This window comes from Cucurbita pepo, chromosome 4 (genome assembly GCF_057944985.1).
Source record: "Cucurbita pepo subsp. pepo isolate OVF chromosome 4, ASM5794498v1, whole genome shotgun sequence".
Classification (NCBI taxonomy): Eukaryota; Viridiplantae; Streptophyta; class Magnoliopsida; order Cucurbitales; family Cucurbitaceae; genus Cucurbita; species Cucurbita pepo.
In genome coordinates this window covers 11584845-11594965 of record NC_141801.1, presented here as the reverse complement: position 1 = coordinate 11594965, position 10121 = coordinate 11584845, and the positions used below count along the sequence as shown (strand labels likewise).

Genomic DNA, 10121 nt, shown 5'->3' with positions numbered 1-10121 from the left:
GCCGGCGCATTCATGTTATGCCACGTAAGCAGTTCCATGATCGTAAAATAGACCACACTGCAGCAGATTTTCCTCCCAATGCCCATTTTACAAATTTATGTACAAACCCTGCGTTTCGTTTGCCATTTCTTCACCCCTTTTAGAGAGAGACCGAACAGAGAGGGGTAAAGGAGGCGTTGAGTTTTGTGAAGAAGATGAAGATCACAGCGTTGCTGGTCTTGAAATGCCACCCGGAAGGATCCGATCCGGTTATATTGGCCAACGCCTCCGATGTGAGTCATTTCGGTTACTTTCAGAGACCAAGCGTTAGGGAGTTCATCTGTTTCGTTGGTCGAACCGTTGCTAAGCGTACCCCACCTGACCAGCGTCAATCCGTTCAACACGAAGGTATGCCTTTTCTGTTGTTATTTCTTTATTAGGTTTATGTTTCTTCCATTCTGTTTGAATCGTCATGTTGGGGTTGTTCTTTCCTGATGCTTTGTTGCTGTAATTGGAGTTTCGCTTTTGAATTTGGGTTTTGCCTTGGTTTTTTTCATTTTTTATTTTTTCAAATCAATTTCATATTCGAAGGTTTTTTAATTCTGTATGCCGATCGGATTATAGGCAGATAGAAAGTCTATATTAGTTAGGAGGAATATATGATTGTAGATTATAATAGGAGAGGATGTGATACCACGCAATGAAATTTGTGTGACGAGAGATATTATAAAACCCCAATAGACCATAAATACCAAGTAATGCCCCATGATGATCTGCTTTTTACGTTTGGTTTAAGCGGCTACTATGAGATCCCACGTCGGTTGGAGAGAGAACGAAATGTTCCTACGGGGGTGGAAACCTCTCCCTAGTGGACGCGTTAGAAAACTTATGGGGAAGCCCGGAAGGAAAGTCCAAAGAGGACAATATAGGCTAGCGATGGGTTTGGGCCATGACAAATGGTATCAGAGCCAGACACCGGGCGGTATGTCAGCGAGGACGCTGGTCCCCAAGGGGGGTGAATTGTGAGATCCCACATAGGTTGGAGAGGGAAACAAAGCATTTCTTATTAGGGTGTGGAAACCTCTCCTTAGTGGATGCGTTTTAAAATCTTAAGAGGAAGCCCATAAAGGAAAGCCCAAAGAGGACAATATATGCTAGCGATGAGTTTGGGCTGTTACAAATGGTATAAGAGCCACACATTGGGTGGTATGCCAGCAAGGACGTTGGCCCCCAAGCGGGGTGGATTGTGAGATCCCACATCGGTTGGTGAGGGGAATGAAGCATTCCTTATAAGGGTGTGAAAACCTCTCCCTAACAGACATGTTTTAAAAATCGTGAGGTTGACAACGATGCATACAGACCAAAACGGGCAATATCTGCTAGCAGTGACCTTGGTCTGTTATAGGTACCTCGGTAGGTTGTTTTTGTGAAATCTTTCTTACCTTGTTGTTTTTATGCAGTAGATTGCATTTGGACGATGCAATCTGAATTTGTATAGGGGGATTTATTTGGGCCGGTCGTCTATAGGCAGTGAAATTTGATACAAGTTGAATTTTGAAATTGTAGTGTAAGGTTTACGAGAAGATTTTGAATTTCTTACCGTTCTTTTAGCTTTCTTCTTGTTTTATTTCAGTAGGTGAAATTGTAATCAAGCACCTCGTGTTTATTTTCTAATTATAGTTGTTTTGGTACGAGGTCGGCTATTTTACTATTTATCTTTCTTTCATGTTCTTTTCTACCTTTAAGTCACTGTTAAAGATGTTTTGCAATGTTGGTTCACCACTTAACGTCTGCCCTGCTTCAGTTATTAATATGTTATATTTTATAAAATTTTCTACGGATCGGTTGAAATTTTGTAGAGTACAATGTGCATTGTTACAATAGAAATGGTCTTTGTGCTTTGGGGCTTATGGATGAACACTACCCAGTTCGAAGCGCATTTTCTCTGCTTAATCAGGTGAGAGTCGTTCTTATTCTCATTTAACAATATTGCTGTAGAGTACTCTTTCTTTTCCTATGTAATTAAATATTTTCTGCGATTTTGGCATTGATGAGTTGCTCTTTAAGAGAGAGCAAACTAATAGGCTAATTATCGACGTCTCATTTAATAACTTGTATGGATTTATGCTGTATCAGGCTCATGTAATGTGTAATGGAGCACATTTCAGTATGAAGATTAGTTTTATTTTCTTATTACGTATTCCATGATTAAAGTAGTGAACTATTATGATGTATGGATGAATGGAAGGATATTGATCTTAGTAATTCTTAGTCCTTCCGAGTATAATGTAAGTGGCTTGTGTATTTGTTTATGCATGATTGTAACTATTGTTTATATACATTGATTTCTCACAGGTTGTTGATGAGTACCAAAAAAACTTCGGTGAAACATGGAGAACTGCACAAGCGGATAACACTCAACCATGGCCATATCTGACTGAAGCTTTAACCAAATTCCAGGTTTATAGATCCACTTTCAGCATTTGTTTAATTATGGACATTATTGCATACTATATCTTTTGGCCTCATTCCCCCACCTCAACCACAAATATGTAATTATAACCTTTCATTTAATTATTTTCCAGGACCCTGCGGAGGCAGATAAATTGTTGAGAATACAGAGGGAGTTGGACGAAACCAAAATTATTCTCGTAAGTCTTATTACAGATGCAGTGGTCTTGTGAATTTGTGCCTGTTCGCATCTCATTATTGCATAACTTCATTGTCAGTCTCTGCCCTGTGAATACATGTAACCTTTAGTCCTTTGTCACACTAACATATTTTTCTTGCCTGGATAAGATTAAGTTGTTTTGCGGGGTATGATGCAAACTTTCTGTACGCATTTCAATGCCAGCTTTCATTTTCCTGAATTGTAAACCACTTTTTATTTTTTCTAGTTGATTAATTTCATACGATATCTTTCTCCCTCCCAAATACAGCATAAGACCATTGACAGCGTGCTCGCACGTGGCGAAAAGTTGGACAGTTTGGTTGAGAAGAGCTCGGATCTCAGTGCAGCATCACAGGTATGCGATGATACATTACTAGTTGAACGTAGTACATATGTTTTTCTCCTGGTCTATGAATGGTGTACTTTCTTGCAATTTGCTCAACTAATGTTATGATTTAGCATCTGATTTGTTTCCATTATCTGAAGAACCTATCTAAACTCTTGCTCGCCTGTGAATAAACAGATGTTCTACAAACAAGCTAAAAAGACCAACCAGTGTTGTACCATATTGTAAGCTTTTGATGGCATCACATAGAAGATGAACCAGAAAATTGATGATTGTAATATGATTATATCCTTTCAATTTGTTTGCTCCGCTGAATCTTGTGAATTTTATCCTCGTTTGTTGTTTAAAAGATGGGGGAACAGAATGTTGGGCGTACATCCTACTCGTATATATATATATTGACGTTTTTCATCTTCTACATTGGTGTCAGTTTACACGTGCTTGTTTCCATCGTCAATGCAAAGTTTGTTATTTCCCATCTTATGCTGCTTTAGTTTTGCTGTTGGATCCTTCTTCATATGCTGCTGCTGATTAACATCGAGCGAGTTGCCACGTGCAATCACATTTTGATCCAGTACTAAATCTTACTAACAACCCCGGCCTATGATCAATAAAGGAAACCAAGGGTCTAATTTAAAGCATTGTTTACTCAGCGATACATATCAAGTATACTTACAAACCAACATTTGAACACAACTGGTAGGATTTTTATGATATAAACAGAAGCTTCCGTGAATACTTTATTTTCCGAGAAGGGATTTGATCCACCATATGCCTTTGGTATCTTTGGGGCCTTCATCTTCTGGTGGAGGATCGCTCTGTGATGTCTTGTGCAGTTTGCTTACATCATAACCCTCTTCCTTGGCTTTATCAAGCAGCTGATTATATATCTCCTCGTTAAGATGAGTGTTTCTGCACAATATCTGACAATACACCACAGATTCTGAGTACAATTTAGGGGGAGTTTGTTTTAATCTTGTTGACCCCTTTTTTAATTTGAAGTCAAACTTAAGTGCTAAGATTAACTTTTCTTTCTCTTTAAGTCAAATTAGAAAACTAATTGATAGATTAAAAAGAAGTCAAACTTAGCCTCTCTTTTGAATAAAAATGTCTGCTCGTTCTAAAAAGACTCTCATCTAATTCTTTTGAGTCAATTTACTCAAATTAAGCATTTGTTTGTAATTTAAAAGTCGACCATTCAATCTCCCAATCTCATTTAAAAAAAAGAGGTAATATGAATAGAAGAATAATTCTGAAAACATACCCAAAGATTCTTCCTCGAAGGCTCTCCGACCAGTACATACTGATAATCACCATCAATATACAAAACCCAGTAATTCCCAACAACTGGAATGATTGGAAGAAAAGGAGGCAAATAGAATTTGACCTTGAACTTGGCCTCCTCGCTGGAAGGGTCAGCCTTATAAGCCACACCTTCTATAGAACTTCTCTTTCCATCACTCCAAGTTTCATTCACCACATTCACAGTTCCATCTTCCTTGAGTGCATAATTAGCCCTCGTGTTCACACCATTCTTTGGCTGATTTCTCGATGGAATTGAAGCTATCTCATACCATCTTCCCATGTACTTCTCAAGATCTAATCCTTTCACCACTTCCATCTCTTTCTTTGCCATTGTTTCAAAACTGAGAGACACACAGATTTGGGTTTCTGCTGAAGATATTTGTAGACGGAGGATTGCTTGTGAAGTGTTGTGTGGATGCTTATCTATAAGGTCTATTCAGCTGGGCCATGTGGCTGATTGGTTGAGATAAAAAGTAAAAACTTCTAGATTTGGATTGGTGGTTTCTAGAATCTAAGATTATTGTGGCTGTGGTAGGGCTATTCAGATTTTCTTAGGCCACACTCTTTTGGTTGGCTTTTTCCCCACGGCTTCTTGATGGAACATGCTCTGTTCTGTAATGTGAAAATGTCGTTTTCTCTGATGTTCTTCATTTTTATGCTTAACCCACAAGGATTTTGATGAATTCACAACCATATCTAGACCCTTATGCAAGAAATCGTTCATGATAAATGGATAGGAGTGTTAATCCGCTCGGAAGGATAAACAATGAAAAGAAAAAGGTAACCTTTCTGCTGCTATAAGAACACTGCTCCTCCTTTTTCAGGAGCTTTGACTATGACAGGAAGAATAAGAACTCTTCTGTAGACTATTTCAAAATTTATAGTGTGATGAATTGAAACATGGCTGTTGGGTTTGTGATTATTTCAGAATTTATTGCTTAAGAAAAAGTATTAAGGTTACGATAATGCTTAGCTTAACTTACAACTGTCGTGTGGCGCCATTGTTGGCGCTCCAAGCTTTCCCCAAATGAAAGAAGCATTGTAAATCTGCATTACTTTAATTAATCACACAATAATAGGCTTTCCCCATGTTACGTTTCAAGCAACTTTCTCTCTCAAGGACAACAAGGCATATGAAACAGAAAAAGCTAAGAGAAAGCTGCAAAGTTGTCCTGTCATTATTCTATGAACAAGGATAAGGACAATGTCTGCTGCTTTGTAATAACAACCTTGAAACGAGATGTTTTGCATCAGTAAATGGATGAACAGACAGAGATGGAACAACCTCGTAGCCAGAAACCGAACCGACGAAAAACTACATAATGGTACACGAAACTGCTTTCAGATCACCGTGATGCTGCGTTCCATCCAGCAGACAGCAGATACAGGTCTCAAATACACGATCCTAGAGAGAAATTATCAAATCCAAATTCTCCATTCACTTCTGGTATTTCATTTTGTTCCTGAATCATTTTGCAGAATCCTGTCACTGTATGATCAGGAAAAATGCACAACACAGATAGATAGAACGGTCTAAGACCTTAACAACAATGGTAATAGCAAATCTATCAACACAAATTTTTCATTGAAGTGATCAGAATGAATATATAACATGATCTAAAATCAACAACTACTGCATTCGATGAACAAATGGCCCATGAATCTACCTGTTTATGATGCATGCAAGAAGCTTGCTTGATCAAATGAGGTTTAAATGTTTGTACGATGTTTTCTGATCTTAACTAATGGAATCTTTCGGTATAACTATAGCGGTTCGTTATATCATTACATAGAAGAATCACATGGGGTGCCGTTTTCCTTGTTTGGAAAACTTGATTGCAGTAAGATGATCTGTATTTGTATTAACTATAACAGCAAGTAACAAGTTGATCGTCCATAACAGAGGAGTTCGGGGAAACAGCATCGCCATTCAAAGAATGTCTATATAATTATGTCAGATGTACCAATTTCGACAAGGATGAGAATTTTCATATAAAGTTAACTTGGAAAAATGGAAAAGTTGAATGCAGTATCTAAAAATTTAGCAAGAAAGGTGACTATACCCGTTTGATCATCGCATTCATTATATAATCCAAGGACTCGGAACTGCCCTGAGTCGACCCATCGTGTGACTTTGTTTGATTCAACAGATAGTTGCCATCCACATTCGTCTTCGTGTTAGGACCCAATTTTTCGACCATGTTATGTTGAGCGAAGGACAGTGGAGCAGCATTTGATGGGACCATCAAAGATGAACTCACCTTTCTATCATATACTAGATTATTCTGATTGAAACTCTGGCTTAAGGGGTTTAGAGTCTCATTCCCAGAAATCAGAGAATTGATTGCACCAAGATTATGCTGCACGTTTCGACTGTAATCGTGTTTAAGCTCTTCCCAACTCTGCTTCGGCATGGTATTTATAGTTTGAATAACACTGCCGACTACCCCTGCCTGACACTGCATATCTCTTGAATCCTGCAAGGGAGCTGCAACTGCACTTCTCGAGGAAAAATCAACCGAGACATTCCCAAACGTTGAGGGGGTCGAAGAAATGCTCGAGTTTATTGCATTGAATTGATCATTAGGATAGGCTTGATTTTGATTCAAAGAATTGGCTGAGAATCTAGACAATTGTGCTGCTCCCTGCCAGGTTCCATTAGAAGGATCAGGATCCAAAAAATTTGAACCACCAATGTCTACGTCAAAAGTTTCTCCATTCAGCGGATCCACTCTAAGGGAAGTCTGGTTTCCATATGTTGGCATGGTTCCTTGTAACATCAACGGGGCAGTGGAAACCAAATTGGTTGAGTTTCCAATATTCACTCTACTATCAGGGAAACTGTTGGGAACTCCAAACCCAGATGTCTCATTTATTATATTGAAGTCTCCAATAGGAATGGTGGACTTGCTGTGTTGCAGCTGGCTGAGCTCGAGCGACGTCGGAATTCCTTGCAACAGATTAGTAGGTTGGTTAGGAGGCAGCATAGTAGTTGGCTGGAGCTTCCCAAGGTTACTAATGGCGGAGTTCAAATTTTTGGAGTTTTGCTGTATCAGTCCAGAAGAAGTGATTCCACGCAGACTCATTCCAGCCGGGGAGTTCAATCTTCCAAGCATTCCAACAGGTGAATAAGATGATAACGAAGAGTTTTGAAGCCGTCCCATTCCTGCAAAGCCATGTAAATCTCCATATCCATCGAGCGAACCCATCCCCATGAACGCGCCGTCTTTACTCCCAAACGTAGCAATCATGCTAGCTTGCTGGGATGCCACATTGCTGATTCTTTTCAGGTAAAGCCTATATTTCTGCAATACAACATAGACGCTCTTAGCTCCATCTTGTTTTCTGGTTGAATCTTTGCAAAGTCTTAAATCAGTCAAGTAAAGTAATACTAAGTGTAGGAAAGGGAGGATTCATGCCTGCAAATGACTTGCTACGTTTTCTCTGGTAAGTCCTTCAACATTCATCAGATCCAGGATTTTCTTAGGCACAGCCTCTGATAAAGAGTGAAGAAAAGTGTTAGATTTGGAGACACAGATGAACTAACATAGTTTTGAGCACCAACTTACTTTCAAGACCCAACTGATTAACCGCTGAGACAAATTTCTTGTGCAACTCAACCGACCACACTACTCTAGGCTTCTTCTGGTTCGAGGGGTCGTCATTATCAAGCCCGTTATCCTTTCCATCTTCATCGTCATCGTCGTCTTGGTCCTTCCGTTTCCTATTGAATTTCGCATTGTCTGCATTACTGGTTGATGAGAAACCTTGTTCACCTTCACTGCCTCCATTTAGAGCCTTATCTTCACTAGGGAACTTGTTCTTTGCCTTCGGTTCGAGCTTCTTCCTCCGAATCACATGCTGCCAAATGTTCTTCAACTCCTCGATTCGAACCGGTTTCAACAGATAATCACATGCCCCATGCGAAATCCCCTTCATAACAAGCTCAGTATCACTATGTGCTGATAACACTAGGGAAGAAGAAAGACACCATCATCATACAAATGAAAAGTCAATAACCAAACGAACTACTCTGAAGAACAAGACAATTAGTGCAGTTCAAATAATCCTGGCAATAAAGAGACCACATTAATTTCAGCTATTCAGCAACACAACCATAAAAAAACAAGAAACAGAAACAAACTGATCCTAAAAAATGACGTTGGTATCTAAAACAAGACAAGATGAAATAAAGGCATAGGATGTCGTGAATCATAAGAAAGAAACTTACTGATCACAGGTAGGTCCATCTCAAGCCCCACCAACTCAAGAAGCTTGAAACCATCCATATCAGGCATGTTCACATCACTGATAACCAAGTCAAAATTGTTTCTATTTTCTCTCAACATTTTCAAAGCCTCAATGGACTGCTTCGTCGTGGTAACTGCAGGAAGAAAAGAAAAGCAACGCAAAAAAACCCCACATCTAAATCACCAACAACGAACCATTTGGAAGATTTCAACACCCAAAATCCCAAAAACACAGTTCAAGAAGCTACGATTCTCATATTCTAAAAGAATCCCACCAAGCAAAATTAGTCAACAAAACCAAAACCCCCCAAATTGCTCCTGAGATTTCACCAATAGCGGAGGAGGAAATGGATTTGACTGATGAAAGCAGATTAAACGAAAAGTGAAATAGGTAAGAAAGATTAGAGGGAGAACAAACCATGGTATTGGCATCTACGGAGGAGAGTTTCAAGCACTTTAAGACAAATAGGGTCGTCGTCAACAGCAAGAACCCGCATCCCAACAGGAAAACGATCAGTGGCACCATCATCACCGACAGAAGTAACGGAATGAGTCTCCACAGTCATGGCGAAAGGAGAGAAAAAGGGGTTGGTTAAAATTTGACAGAAAAAGAGAGAAGTCGAAAATCTCGATGTGGGTACAATGTTTTCCGAGCCCCCTTATCGATTTTCCAAAGACCCAGATGGGAAAAGAGGTTAGAAGAAGAAATTGATTGGGCGAAAAGGAGATGAGCAGCAGAAGAATAGCTATAGAATGGCCCAAAACACAGGGAAGGAAGAACAAATTCAATTGAATCCAATAAAACAGAAATGTTTTTAATCGAAACCCATGGCTATTTCCTCCCTCATTGTCTTATTATAAATGCTTTAAGGTAAACTCTGTTCCACTTTCTCTCTCCCATCAATCCGTATGTACAGAAAGTGGAAGTCTAATGTCCATAAACAGATGAGTATGAAGAATGGAGGTGAAGGGGCCATTGGGGGGTAGAGTCAAACTTAATCCTTCCATCTTTCCTCGCCCACAAAGGGTTTAATCAAATTCTGGTGTTACTTACTAACCCATCAAAAATCTCATTAATTCAATATATTTTTTTTTTATAATCTTTTCCAGAATATTTAAGAGCAATTTAGTCCAAATTCAAAACATACCTTCTTCCTCGTTTTCAAATCCTGTTTAGAATCCAGTACTTATTAATGCTTTAAAAAGGGAATGTTAATTCCTTTTCATTTTTCTTGTTTTGGTAAATCATGATTATATTCCTTAAACGAAGCTAATTCCTTTGATTGATTCGCCATAAACCGAAAATGAGTTAAATGACTTCGTCCATTTGAATCCACTTCTGATGAACCCTAATTAAAAAATTAAAAAAAGTTGAAAACTTTATCAAAATTTTGGATTTATCCAATGTCTCTCATGATGTGAAAAAGACGAACACCCAAGATTTAATAATCAAATTGATGAATTTGAGTTCTTTATAAATTATTAAATTTTTCTCTTCCAATTTTCTTTTAATTATTAAAATTTACAAGTGGGACGAAATAATTCGTTTCTCCAAGTAATGTTATATAGT

General features: G+C 38.7%; 3 protein-coding genes across 4 annotated transcripts; 1 reads left to right on the top strand and 2 right to left on the bottom strand.

The window, feature by feature from the left end:
• Positions 1-119: 119 nt before the first annotated feature.
• On the top strand, positions 120-3412 carry LOC111792662 (VAMP-like protein YKT61). Its single transcript, XM_023674213.2, has 6 exons — positions 120-387; positions 1839-1936; positions 2335-2439; positions 2565-2630; positions 2919-3005; positions 3174-3412. Exons 1-6 carry the CDS (start codon positions 195-197, stop codon positions 3222-3224), a joined length of 600 nt encoding a protein of 199 aa, XP_023529981.1. The 5' UTR covers positions 120-194; the 3' UTR covers positions 3225-3412.
• A 213-nt stretch (positions 3413-3625) lies between these two features.
• Positions 3626-4698, bottom strand: LOC111792663 (temperature-induced lipocalin-1). The gene is made up of 2 exons (XM_023674214.2): positions 4261-4698; positions 3626-3919 (listed from the first exon to the last, which is right to left on the bottom strand). Exons 1-2 carry the CDS (start codon positions 4630-4632, stop codon positions 3737-3739), a joined length of 555 nt encoding a protein of 184 aa, XP_023529982.1. The 5' UTR covers positions 4633-4698; the 3' UTR covers positions 3626-3736.
• Positions 4699-5329: 631 nt separating this feature from the next.
• LOC111792661 (two-component response regulator ARR12) lies at positions 5330-9487 on the bottom strand. 2 transcript variants are annotated; one of them, XM_023674212.2, is made up of 6 exons: positions 8970-9487; positions 8533-8685; positions 7871-8272; positions 7721-7797; positions 6365-7606; positions 5330-5784 (listed from the first exon to the last, which is right to left on the bottom strand). In XM_023674212.2, exons 1-6 carry the CDS (start codon positions 9115-9117, stop codon positions 5770-5772), a joined length of 2037 nt encoding a protein of 678 aa, XP_023529980.2. In that variant the 5' UTR covers positions 9118-9487; the 3' UTR covers positions 5330-5769. The 2 variants fall into 2 exon arrangements, with proteins under 2 accessions (XP_023529980.2, XP_023529979.2); XM_023674211.2 differs by having other exon boundaries at positions 5330-5764; positions 8970-9485.
• Positions 9488-10121: the final 634 nt, after the last annotated feature.

Bases quoted from the DNA above. Each gene is read 5' to 3' on its own strand.
- LOC111792663 (XM_023674214.2), bottom strand. From the start codon at position 4,632: ATGGCAAAGAAAGAGATGGAAGTGGTGAAAGGATTAGATCTTGAGAAG. The intron at 3,920-4,260 runs GTATGTTTTCAG...GTGTATTGTCAG, and splicing joins CTTCGAGGAAGAATCTTTGG to ATATTGTGCAGAAACACTCA.
- LOC111792661 (XM_023674211.2), bottom strand. From the start codon at position 9,117: ATGACTGTGGAGACTCATTCCGTTACTTCTGTCGGTGATGATGGTGCC. The intron at 8,273-8,532 runs GTAAGTTTCTTT...CTTCTTCCCTAG, and splicing joins GATGGACCTACCTGTGATCA to TGTTATCAGCACATAGTGAT. The intron at 5,765-6,364 runs GTATAGTCACCT...AAAATGATTCAG, and splicing joins TGAATGCGATGATCAAACGG to GAACAAAATGAAATACCAGA.
- LOC111792662 (XM_023674213.2), top strand. From the start codon at position 195: ATGAAGATCACAGCGTTGCTGGTCTTGAAATGCCACCCGGAAGGATCC. The intron at 1,937-2,334 runs GTGAGAGTCGTT...GATTTCTCACAG, and splicing joins CATTTTCTCTGCTTAATCAG to GTTGTTGATGAGTACCAAAA. The intron at 3,006-3,173 runs GTATGCGATGAT...GTGAATAAACAG, and splicing joins ATCTCAGTGCAGCATCACAG to ATGTTCTACAAACAAGCTAA.